Below are 12,500 nucleotides of genomic sequence, written 5' to 3'. Positions count from 1 at the left end.
CGCCAGTCAGCCTAAAACGCATGTCTCTGGATGGGTGAAGCAATCCAGAGTACCAGGAGGAAATCACAGAGACACAAGGAGAACATGTAAACACGTAAAAACACACACACACACTTTGTACAACATAGGTTCAAGGCAAATGTGCTACTAACTATTAAACCTTTAGCCATTAATTTGATATGGACATAACACATGGGCATTAACACAACTATTTCCACTTGACTTAGAAACAAATAAAGTAAATATAAAAATATTTACATTTCCTGTGTTTGGCAGACTCCCTTATCCAGAGCGACTTACATTATCTCATTTTTGTACAACTGAGCAATTAAGGGTTAAGGGCCTTGCTCAGGGGCCCAACACTGGCAGCTTGGTGAACCTGGGATCAAACTCACAACCTTCCGATTGGTAGCCCGACACATTAACCACTAGGCTACCACATGCCCACGCCAATATAAAGAGGTTTGTAATGTCTACAAAAGCCATTATAAAAATAATAATAATAATAATAATAATAATAATAATAATAGTTGGTTATTATTGTTATTATTATTTTCTCTTCATGGAAGGAAATTTATATTTATGAAGATATATACATGTATTTATTTCATTGCATTTTTATAACTATGCAATATTAAAATATATTATAAAAATAGAATTTTATGCTGAAAAGGAGAAATTAAAACTCTACACCTTTCCATTATTAAAACAAATCATTTAACATATTAAAAAATTACTTTTCACCCTGAGAACAGTGTTTTGTGACACACTGTATGGTGATACTGGTATTACACCGACACATCTCCCAGCCCTAAGTAGTGCCTGGTAGGACTGGAGGAAGACTTAGTCAGTAATCCTCGGTCAAGATACTTGAGCATATTTAGTAAACAGACTACCTTAAAAGCATGACCATATTTTATTAGAATATATTCTACTGTTATCTACAAGCAGAAACCATACAACTTTCTTTAGGCCTATGAATTGGAAACTTAATGGGTATTTTTTTAGCTTCTCTTATCCACACTGACATGCAAGAATTTAATCCTAGCAAGAGGTTAATGTTTAACAACTCGGTTCGGATTAAAATTCGTAATCAGATGTCAAACGCATCTGCTAATCAGAAGGCTGACCAATACGATTAATTAGGATTAAATTGGCAACACCTCATAAGGAAGAAAAAAAAAAAAAAAAAACGACAGGACATTCTGTAATGGAAAACAACAAGGCGATGGAAAGCAGTATGAAGTGAAGTTACCACGGAAACTAGATACGTTTCTGATAATACTTTGCATTCGTTTTTTATTCCAATTCCTGTTCCACAAGGAAGTTACTTCCAGTTATCACTTACACAAGAGCAGCTATAGATAGTCGTTCAATCACCTCTCAGCCTCTCTCTTTTTCTCCGTTTTGAAGATAGAAAGACAAAAACAAACAAAACGGAAACGGCAAAGTCGAACCGTCCTGAATTTGTGCTGAAGTTCTAGAGGAAAATATAGATTTTTTTTACAAAAAGCTGACACTGTGGATTCCTTCCAGAAATATAAATACACAACAAACATCTCTCTCTTTACAGAAAGCTTCCCCGTGTCATCATTTTCTTAGAGAAAGACAAAATTTTGTAATCTGTTTATTATGAGGCTTAGTTTAGGTGGAGCTTCTTCTGTACAAGTCCCTGTGAATGAGTTATAAGTAAATAATATAAAATAAATAAATAAAATGTTTCAGGATTTATGGCTCTGTAGATAGTGTGAACTGCTGAAGCACTCACAAGTGAACAACCAGTTTCCATTTGTAGGAGCGATAAATCTCGTCAATGCTTCAGCTTTCTTGACAGTAAAAACCCACACACTGCATGAGACAAAAAAAATCTCCAAAGTGATTATTACACTAATGGCTTCCTGTGAGAAGACATCATTCACACACGCACGGGAATCATTCACAAGCTATTCGACACGTTTAAAACGTACATATCCTCTTTTTTAAATGTGGCTTCAACTATTTGTTGGGTTGTCAGCACCATTAATAACCTGACCAAAAATATTGTACGGCTAAGAAGGGAAACGAGTAAGCAAATCCGACATTACGGCCAGAGTTCATTCCAAGTGGTCACCACGATAGCGTCTCGGTTTAAATATAATAAAAACAAAAACGTCACTCTTGGAATCGATCACTAATTTTTCCCCTCACACAAAAACAAACCCACACCATTTCCTTATACACGCTGCTATTTTTACTACCCTTTAACCATTTAAGATGCAAGATTAAAATGACCACCACCCTAAATAAATAAATAAATCAGAGCTTTTTCCTCCACCACAAACACATTCTGTATAAACGTTTATTGCATACTGCTGTAAACGTGCCTTTTGCCCCATACGTACACACCAAACTAAAAAAAAAACAAACAGACAAATATTTGACTGCGTCTGAGCATACAAGTACATTGCAGATATCCTCAAAGACCTTCTCTGATGATCACACATGAACGGTTTTGACTCGACGGAGTATGTTGATGTACGCATGAGGTACAAATAAACAAATAAAAACGATTCAAAATCAGGTGAAATTAAACAGACGAGTGAAACTCTGAACCATGCAATCGCTTGTGCAAGTCTTAACAAGCCTACAAACCTGGTTTGCATGTTTTGTGAAACACACACATATACAACACATACACACACACACACACAATTGGAGGAATGTAGAGAAACACACATATTCGAGGTTTTACTTCAGGCTTCATTTATCTTGTAGTGAAACTGTATGTAAATGTTGTTGTTGGTGGGAAAAAAAAAAATCCACCAGATTTACAAAAGATATTCTTTTGTCCTTTTCGAATTACCGCTTGGAGACTATTACACCATCTTTGAACTGACATCGTGTCTGTCAGCTTTGTGCTTTGTTCTTCATCAGCAATCATTTCAAGACTTCGGCAGGAAGGAATTAGTGTCGAGTCTGTAATGAACTCAGAAATGACCCTGACACCTGCTAGTTCCTCAGGAGCTCTTGGTTACACAATTCTACTCGACTACAAACTGTTGTAGAAAGGACATTATTTACATTTATATTATATCCAGTGTCACTCAAATGAGGATGAGTTTCCTTCTGAGTCTGGTAATAAAATAAAATAAGTCTTTTAAATTGTATACGTATCTATTAGGACCGTAGTTTGATGATTAACGTTTAGAAAGGATTCAACATTGAATCAATTAGAAACAGGTTTGTTATGAATTGACCCAGAACAGAAATGCTAAGACTAGTATAAAAGGAGAAAGAAGGAGAAAGTTTCTGGAATCTGCAGCGATTCAGAAAAGATGGACGATGCATGGCCATTTACATTAGGATCAATACCATAGGAGATAAGCAGAGAGGAGATGCAGATGATCGGAAGTCTGTGTGATGTGTAAATTATCAAATAAACTGGATGTGAGATTTGTTATATGGGACATAATTGGGCTTTTCACACTGCACTGAATTCCAGGTAGAGGAATGTTTCACATTTAGAAGCACTGGTTTGAAAACCTGCTCTGAAGCTTTTTTCTTTTGCAACAGACACCCAGGAACGGACATCCCTGCAGAAATTGCTTCATATGACGAGTAAACCAATGTGGACATAGCAGCACTTAACAAAAACAGCATGGTCGAGTCAGGCTATAACACAGTAAACATCATCGAAGAGCGCACTGTAGCGAGGGGGGGAATAAGGGACACTGAAAAATGAGTGGAATTGGATATCAATGTTGTCTGAGTCAACTAGACAACAAACTTAAAAAGGCCCAAAAAGATAACTAGATTTGTAAAGTTCGTCACGACAAAATTTGATGTTGGCTTTGACGAGGCAAGTATTCGCAAAGGCCGGTGCTTTTTGGAGGCGAGTGGACATAAGGGTCAGTGTTACTTTTGGAGGCAAGTGGACAGAAAGATAGGGTGCCAAAACATTTGGAGGCAAGTGGAGACGAGCATGTGATGTCATCCGAATACTCCTGAGGAAGTTCCCCTCATTGTTCTGAGTGTTTTGATATGTCACATGTCCATGTTGTAAAAGGTTTTTTGATTTTGCATATTTTGTGGGCGGGGCTAAGGCACAACCGAAAGGCCAGTCGGTACACCAATTTAAAGGTTTGTTCAGAGTATCACCCTAAAGGAGCTGGCTGAGTTTGGTGTAGATAGTTCGAAAGCTTGCCGAGTTATAAACCTCCAAAGTTTATAATGGGAGTCTATGGGAAAAAAGGCCATTTTGAGACCCGGTACCGGAAGTACCGGTACTCAGAACGCTTAGAAAAGTAATAGCAACAAACTTCAGACCAGGGTCTACAACATATCCGAATATGGTGCATGTGGCTCGAAAGCCCTAGGAGGAGTTACTATTTATAAATTTTTGTCTAAGCTTAAGAAGGAAAACAGAATGTTGGCTTCTACAAAGCCAACATAATAAAGCTGAGACAGATAACGATATCTGTTCAGCTGCAGAATGACAGACCTATACTTTTTTTTTCTTCTCCTCACTGATGTGAAAGCGTGATGAAGCTCGCTGTATTTATTCAATCACAAATACAGACATCACAAAATAGGCAAATAAGTTACACCAGGGATTAGGAATGCGTGAAACCCAGTAAAGCATAAGCAGTGTGGAACAAGATAACCCAGGGGGTCCAATGTCATGTGTGTAAAACACTAGTGTGTAGCCAATTAAACCAAAAGACCCGCCTAGCTGCGTAGAAAAGGTCAGACTAATATGTCAGCAAAAGATTCAGAGAGATCAGATATTGTTCTTTCAAGCACAGCTCCGGAATGTGTTTAATGGTCCTCCATTGTGTTGCTTTTTTTTTCAAATTGTTTTGACACAAACTGTGATTACTGTAGCTTCAAGATCCTGAACCTTATAGCCAGAAAGGTGCACAAAATACAGCCTCTCAGATCCTCCATAACCTGACGATCTGACCATATGAAACCATCTTTTTACATCCATGTTTTGAGTGTAAAAAAATTTAAGACAATCATATTCCAGCCCTGGCAGAACAACATCCTGGTCAGACTGGGGATACTGGGCAACTGGTGTTTCAGGCTTCAACTCAACCATTTATAGGGGTCCATGAAGGCAAGCAAAGAAACCATCTGAGATTCTGTTCAGCTCTCGTATCGTGTACAACACAAACACAAACACAGTCCTCGGTGAAAACAATTTAGATCTCACGATACGAGTAAGAATATTAGCGTGAGTAATGAAATAAACTAATTATTTGGATTAAAAGCTTACACTAGAGCTTGATGTTGGCTCGTCAACGCCAAATAAAACCATGAAACATGACAGAACACGAGGCAAGATAACTAATGTATGAAATACTTTCCAGATCTAAGACTTGATGTTGTTGCTGATGAAGGTTCTGGTACATTCCGGTACTCATTTTAGACATTTTATCGTGTCTCACCCGGCCTTACTGTTCACAAATTACCTTCTTTATAACTCACTCAGGAAACGTCTTTTTAAATGGTTAATAATAATTTTTTTAAAAATGAATTTGTAGTGAAAATTCAGAAGCACACGATATGGAAATAAATAAATAAATAAATAAAATAAAGATGCATGCGCTACAAACTGTATTCAGTAGTACAGTCCAGGAATGATTGTATCTTTTGCCTTATTACATCTCTCCTGTTGCTACCTAACTACACAACCCCAATGGCAGCCATTATAGTATTTTCACCTTGGTTTCTATACACAAGCAGACAGAAAACTACAGCAACTACATTAATTAAACATGAAGCAGACTTGGACCTCGTGACAGGATTTAATCGATGACCGCACACATTGTTTTCAGCTTCTATTTTATTTATCTTTATTTCTTTTTTTAACCCATGTCGGGGTAGGATTTTACACAATTAGCACAAGAATTTGACTGTATATAGATGTTAAAACAATCTTTACAACAAACCTGAAACTCAAGCGGACCGGAAACAACCATTTCTACAAATCCGAGTGTGCTAGACGTGTATTAGAGTGACCTGTATTAGAGTGGTGTCGATTCGAATCTCACGAGCCGAATCTCAATGCTGTATTGATTTACTGTGTGTTTCAGTGCTCCTTTCTGATGGGCTGCACAGCTAATTACTAAATCAATCCTGGATTGAATTTAGACACAGACTTGCTTATTTTGGCTGAAAGATAGTTATAGAATTAGGTAAAGAATACAACACGATGATTATCGGAAAGTAAAATCAATGAGGTGGTAAGATGAGTAATAAGGTTTTGGAACTTTTGTGGAACGTCCACAAAACATTTACACGATAGCAGCTACAGAAAAAAGTCACTGTATGAACAATTACACAGATTTTAATCCATTTCCAACATCTCCGTTTAATTTATTGCTATAGAAACAATAACATTTTTGAGGGCATTAATATAAACCTGTTCATACAAATAAACTATTCAGCACCTTCTGACCAATCAGAATCCATCACTCAACAGCACTGTGGTAGATAAATGTGTGGTGTATAAAAATGGTCCATTTCTATTTGTTTTTAATACATTCCTCAAGAGTTGTAGCTTATCTTCCTTAATTGCTTCTACCTGGAACCTTTTCTCAATGCAAAACACAGTATTGAACCTTTTTACAGTGTACTAAACAGTGTACTGCTGTAGATCGGTTGGCATTAGACATGTTTAGAACAATTGGCAGCACACGCACACACACCATATAATAAAATGTGTGTTCTTCTGCTCCAACACACCCATTGTAACCTGATGAAGGGTTAGATGGACTGATAAGTTGAGGTAGAGAAGGAAAAAAAATAAAATAAAATTGTAAAATCCCTAAAAATTCAAGGCCGTAACATTTTGAAGGTTTTGACCCATTACTTGATTTTCTAAACACTATTTCAATGTCATACAATTATACCATTTTATTATACAAATGCCCGCTGCCAACTTACCATACCAACTATTCTGCACTTTACCCTGTATAGAACAATCGCATTTCTATCTATCCTCAGCAGACACGTCTATTGTACTGAGTCACACCTGTGTGCAATGTCTCCACGTGTTGTGTGGTGAATGAGTAGGTCAAAAGCTTTCCTCATACCATGCACTGATTTATTTATACGCACTGTGCAGTGCAAATGTTTGAAAACCAACAAGACTTTGAGTGTCTTGAGCTGCTTTTCAAGACGATTTCAACAATATTTTAAGTTTTCTACTTGCAATGTTGATCCCAGTGACCATTCCCTATAAAGTTTTGTATAGATTCCGTAACAGACCATGTGATAAAATCATCTCTGTAACGATCTAGCGAAGATCCTGTGATGAAACGACAGATCCTAATTCCTGCTTAGGTCATGAATCATAAGAAGTCTTTAAAACCGGGCTTGAGTTAATAGGTTAATGTTTATTTATTTATTTAGTGCATTTACATGAATTGTTTACGTTTACGTCATTGCCAATGTTGCATGCATAATCCTATGCTCTCCTCCTATTGGTGGATGAGTGTGGTAGCAAAATGCACTAACATTTTAATATAAAATCGTGCAAACTTTTGCATCTCTTTTAATTCTGTCAGATTTCTTGCATGTTTTATAAAAAACAAACCGGCTATGAGTATAAGCAAACTTTTCCAACAACATTTCTGCTGATTTTGTCACATTTGTATTAAACTTTTGTACATTTAGACAATAGGTGTACAATCTGTGCAAACACAAACCAAACTGAATGTAAATATCTAGTCTTGGTTGTATGGTGAGAAAGTAAAACTTAATTAACTGACTGCAGGAAACACAAACAAGTGGTTTGGTAGACATACAGTATGGAGTGTCTCTGGTTATAATTATTACACCTATAAGGACTAAATAAAATTCTGCAGGAAAAAAAAACCCATAAACACTCTTGGAAGGTTTAGATATTATTTCACAAGGTCTATTAACAAAGCTTTAAATGTGTAACCTGACACCATGACACTACAATAGTAAATAGTAGGTTAAGTCAGTTAAAGTAGTAGACTAGGATGGGAGGAATGTTGTGTCTTTATCAGACTAGTTAGTGCACTAGTGTGCTGTTTGGGACGAGGCCCTTATCAGTCAGACTTACCTATAATCACACACAGAACATCCACGAGGATAAAGATCTTCCTTTTCTTTAAGTCCATCATGTTGAACCCCTGTGTGTGTGTGTGTGTGTGTGTGTGTGTGTTAAATGCAGTAAGGAAGACTTCAAACCCGAAGTGCGAGTTCTTCCGGATTCTCTGCTCCTTTGTACCTGTGACGGCTCTGATTTCTGCCAAAGGTGTTCTGAAGGAAAACACGGAACTCTTCACTCTAGGCAGGAAAAAGTCAACAAGGCGGCGTGTGAGGAGAAAGTGTGATCGCGGGTGACATGAAGAGTTGAGGAGAAACGTTAGTGTCCTGCGTTGAGACGGAATAGCGAGGGAAAAGCAGCTGGACTCCTTACAAACACTCACACACACTCACGCCGAGTTAAGCTTCAACTTCCACTGACTGCGCTCTAAAACTGCACCCGGGTCTACGCTCCCTGCTTGTGACGTCACAATCCCTGCCCCGCGTGCTCACACACTCACACACACACACACAGATTACATAAATTAATACATATTTCCACACTTTCTCATACACACTTCGTTTCTCTCTCTCTCTCTTAATACCTCTCTCTTAGTACCCCTCTCTCTTAGTACCTCTCTCTCTTAGTACCTCTCTCTCTTAGTACCTCTCTCTTAGTACCTCTCTCTCTCTAACTCACACACACAGAGTTTACATAAATTAATACATATTTCCACACTTTCTCATACACACTTCGTTTCTCTCTCTCTCTCTTAATACCTCTCTCTTAGTACCCCTCTCTCTTAGTACCTCTCTCTTAGTACCTCTCTCTCTCTAACTCACACACACAGTTTACATAAATTAATACACACTTTCTCATACACGCTTCCTTTTGCTCTCTCTCTCTCTCTCTCTCTCTCTCTCTCTCTCTCTCTCTCTCTCTCTCTCTCTCTCTCTCTCTCTCTATATATATATATATATCTATATATATATATATATATATATATATATATATATATATATATATATCTCTCTCTCTGTCTCTCACTCACACACACACACACACACTCTGATTCACGTTCTTACTTTCTCCTACACACCGGTACTTTCACTTCATTGACGGTCTCATTAAATGAATTCATTTCAGCATAAATTTAATTCATTTTAAGGTATTTTAATGACAAACAATAATAAACTGAACAGATCATTTGCAATCATCAACAATAATTAAAAGTAATAATAGATAAATAGATAGAAAGAATGTGTGTGTGTGTTTGTGTATACAGTATGTGTGTGTGTAGGCGGGGGTGGGTGTGTCAGTGGTCTAACACGTCCAGGGTTGGGGGGATTGATTCCTGCCTCCACACTGAGTGTGTGGTGTTATGCATGTCCTCTGGGATTTTCCCCTTTCCAGTCCAAAGCGATGCATTGTAGGCAGATTGGCATCTCTAAATTGTCTGTAGTGTGTGAATGTGTGTGTGTGTGTGTAAGTTTGTATGAGATTGTTCCTCACGATGGGTTGGTGCCTGGGACAGAATCCAGGCTCTCTACAAACCTGTGTAGTATAAGGGACACAGAAACTGGATGGATGGATGGACGGACGGACACATGGATAAAAATAATTAAATGAAGTTTTGTTTTGTTTGTTTAAAAGTTTTTAAAAATGAAACAGAACAGACAATTTCTAACATGGTCAAAGATAGATAGATAGATAGATAGATAGATAGATAGATAGATAGATAGATAGATAGACGAAGAAGAAGAAGGTTATGCTTATGGCTATAAATCAGCTACAACTGTAATGGTAACTCAATATTGTAAACACTGAATTGCTTTTTTTTTATCCCCATAATGACTTCAATGTCCCATTTTTATGAATACATTTGTTTGGTTCCTACAAAGGAAAAAAACTTTTTATGTTGAAAATCATTTCTAGGGAACTGGATTTTTTTTTATTTCAGGAATGTTTTGTGAGCATATCATCTGCCATCATGATCGTGTGTGTTTACTTCATTGTTGTTAATGACAGTGTTGGTGTTTGGTGGTCCGTGTGGTTCACAGTGTTCAGTCATACACTTTGTTCCTAGGGCTGAATTTCACTGCATTTTACACTGTTTGGTAGGTTTCCAAATCAGTGATGTATTGTTGCTGCAGCTGTGCCTTCATCTGATTGATTTGCGATTGAGTGGTGAACACACACACACACACACACACACACGCACACACACACTCTAGTCTGATGTCGTCTGACCATTCAGAAATAAACTGATTAAAAGCAAAAATTCAGCACTGAAATAATTAAGAGATCATTAATCACTGTAAAACACCTCAAAGGTTGATTACTACATACTTTATGTTACTTGAGAAAGTAAAGAGAATGCTTGAGGGTTTCAAGCAAAGAAAAGTTCACATGGACGAGTGAAAGGAACGTATAAATATTGTTTTTGGTTTGCTGACTAATAATTTGTCCAGGAAAAGGCAACATTTCACGGAACAGCAGAATTACTGCATTTGAATATGTTTTTCCAGTAAATCAGGACTGATCTAAATATATGGTCAAAGGAAATGCTTCAATATCAATAGCAAATAAAATCAGTTCAGTTAAAAATATGATAAATATTATATTATATTTAGATGTATATAATGCAAGAAGTTTTTTAGCATTACACTGAATGTGTTGTTCTTAAAGCAAAGAATTGTCACTCTAACTTGTGACTCTGGTAACTTTTGGCTGTGTTGTGGCTCCAGTCAGAGCGGATGGATGTGTGTGGGACACGAGGGCCGCAGCACGTCTGTCCAAACAAAGAAGGACTCTGTCAGGAATTCCAGGCGCAGGAAAAGATGATGAACTTTGCTTTTCCTCACACTTGTTTATCTGCCTTCCTCAGCTCGCTCAGTTTCTTTACTTAAACACAAAACCACTGTTTCCATTCTACGTATTCCTTTTCCCGGCATTCTCAGACACTTCTCTTCATGTAAAATGGAAAAAAAGTCAAAAAATCAAAACAATAACATAAAGCTAGTGGTGTACAAATTGCGTTCTTTTGAGATCTTTTCTATCCATTTGGAGTTGTGTTTGATTTATTAGCATTTGTAATTAGCCGTGTCTTATGCATTGGAGTCACTGAATATGGTCTTGGTCGTAAAAAAGAGTTTGTAGAAATGCTTTTCTTGTTATGACATGACATTTTTGTTACCTTTTATAGGAAACAAAAGATTTGGCTTCGAAAACGATTTGATTGTTTTGTGCTTTATCTTGAACTCAATTGACTTGTCTAGCTCCTCTCTTGGACTTTTCTTGGACTTGACAAGGGCAGTCATTATTACAGCTCAGCATACAACATGCTTTTAAAAAGACTGTTTTAAATATCATACAGATGCAATCTCACATCACAACAGTAAATTAAAGCAAAAATAAATTCAATGTTTTTAGGACTCTGTGGATGTCTTGGCCTATAATATGCAGGTGGTGAAGAGATACAGGAATATTTGAACAGTCACAGACAAATGTAAATGTATATATGTGTGTCTTGTGGACAGGAAACAGGATCTGTTCATGTTTGCTAACACACATAGGAGAAAAACTATATAACACAATAGTATATGAACTAGAATGCAACTCGGTAGGAAGGACAATAAAAGAAAGAAAGAAGAAGTTTAGAGAAAACTAAACATTAGCACTAACATCTGCCCAACAGTTTGTCACTTAAAATGTCTTTTCTCACAGAATGAAGATATTTTTTCTCTGCGTAGCCACTTCCACAGGGACATGGATGTGGTTTACACTTTTTTTTTTTTTTACTACAGAGACCATTCATTTCCCACCAAGAACATTTCCCCCAAACCTTTGCCCTGTACACAGGCATCGTTTAAACATTCACATAGAATTTTCCATGCATTTGTTTGCCTGTGTATCCTGTATGAGATTTAATGATATACCACTTGTCACCACTTGGCGGCAGTATTTGCATTGCATTATTAAGGTCAAGAAGAATATTATAACCATAGGCAGACAAGTCAAAAACTATATTCACCTCTATTTCCTTTCTACTTCTTTCTTTTAATTGGATCATCCTATGAAAGCTAGAGCCCTACACAGCGAGCCCTTGCAGAATCCGAAATAAAACTGAGCGAGACAAGTTCACAGCCTGATAACAAACAAAACTGAAATTGGGGGCATAGAAGCCACATATACATTGCAGCACAGTGGAATTGTTTTTTTTTTTTTTTCATATCCTTACTGAAGAAGCTGGGGTCAGAGCACAGGGGCAGCTATGATACAGCACCCATGGATCAGGGCTGGTCAAGGGCCTTGCTAACTTGCCCAAGTGGCAGCTTGGTAGTGCTGAGGCTTGAATCCCGACTTCCAATCAAGCACCCAAAGCCTTAAGCGATTGAGCTACCACTGCCCCAAACAATACAACACTTGCTTTCTTTATGAAAAGAATTCATGGGCA

General features: G+C 37.4%; 1 protein-coding gene across 2 annotated transcripts in view; it reads right to left on the bottom strand.

Moving 5' to 3' along the window:
- Positions 1 to 8,493, bottom strand: part of plpp2a (phospholipid phosphatase 2a) — a 227,450-nt gene extending 218,957 nt beyond the window's left edge. For both annotated transcript variants that reach the window (XR_009648454.1, XM_060870438.1), the window contains exon 1: positions 8,078 to 8,493. Coding sequence is in view for 1 of the 2 variants with exons in the window: in XM_060870438.1 (XP_060726421.1) it covers positions 8,078 to 8,138 (61 nt within the window). In the remaining variant the exon portion in view is untranslated. The remainder of the gene's footprint in view (positions 1 to 8,077) is intronic.
- Between the last annotated feature and the right edge of the window lie 4,007 nt (positions 8,494 to 12,500).

Source organism: Tachysurus vachellii, chromosome 1 (assembly GCF_030014155.1).
Source record: "Tachysurus vachellii isolate PV-2020 chromosome 1, HZAU_Pvac_v1, whole genome shotgun sequence".
Lineage (NCBI taxonomy): Eukaryota > Metazoa > Chordata > Actinopteri > Siluriformes > Bagridae > Tachysurus > Tachysurus vachellii.
Note: the sequence above shows the minus strand (reverse complement) of the source record. Positions and strands in the feature narration are given on the sequence as shown.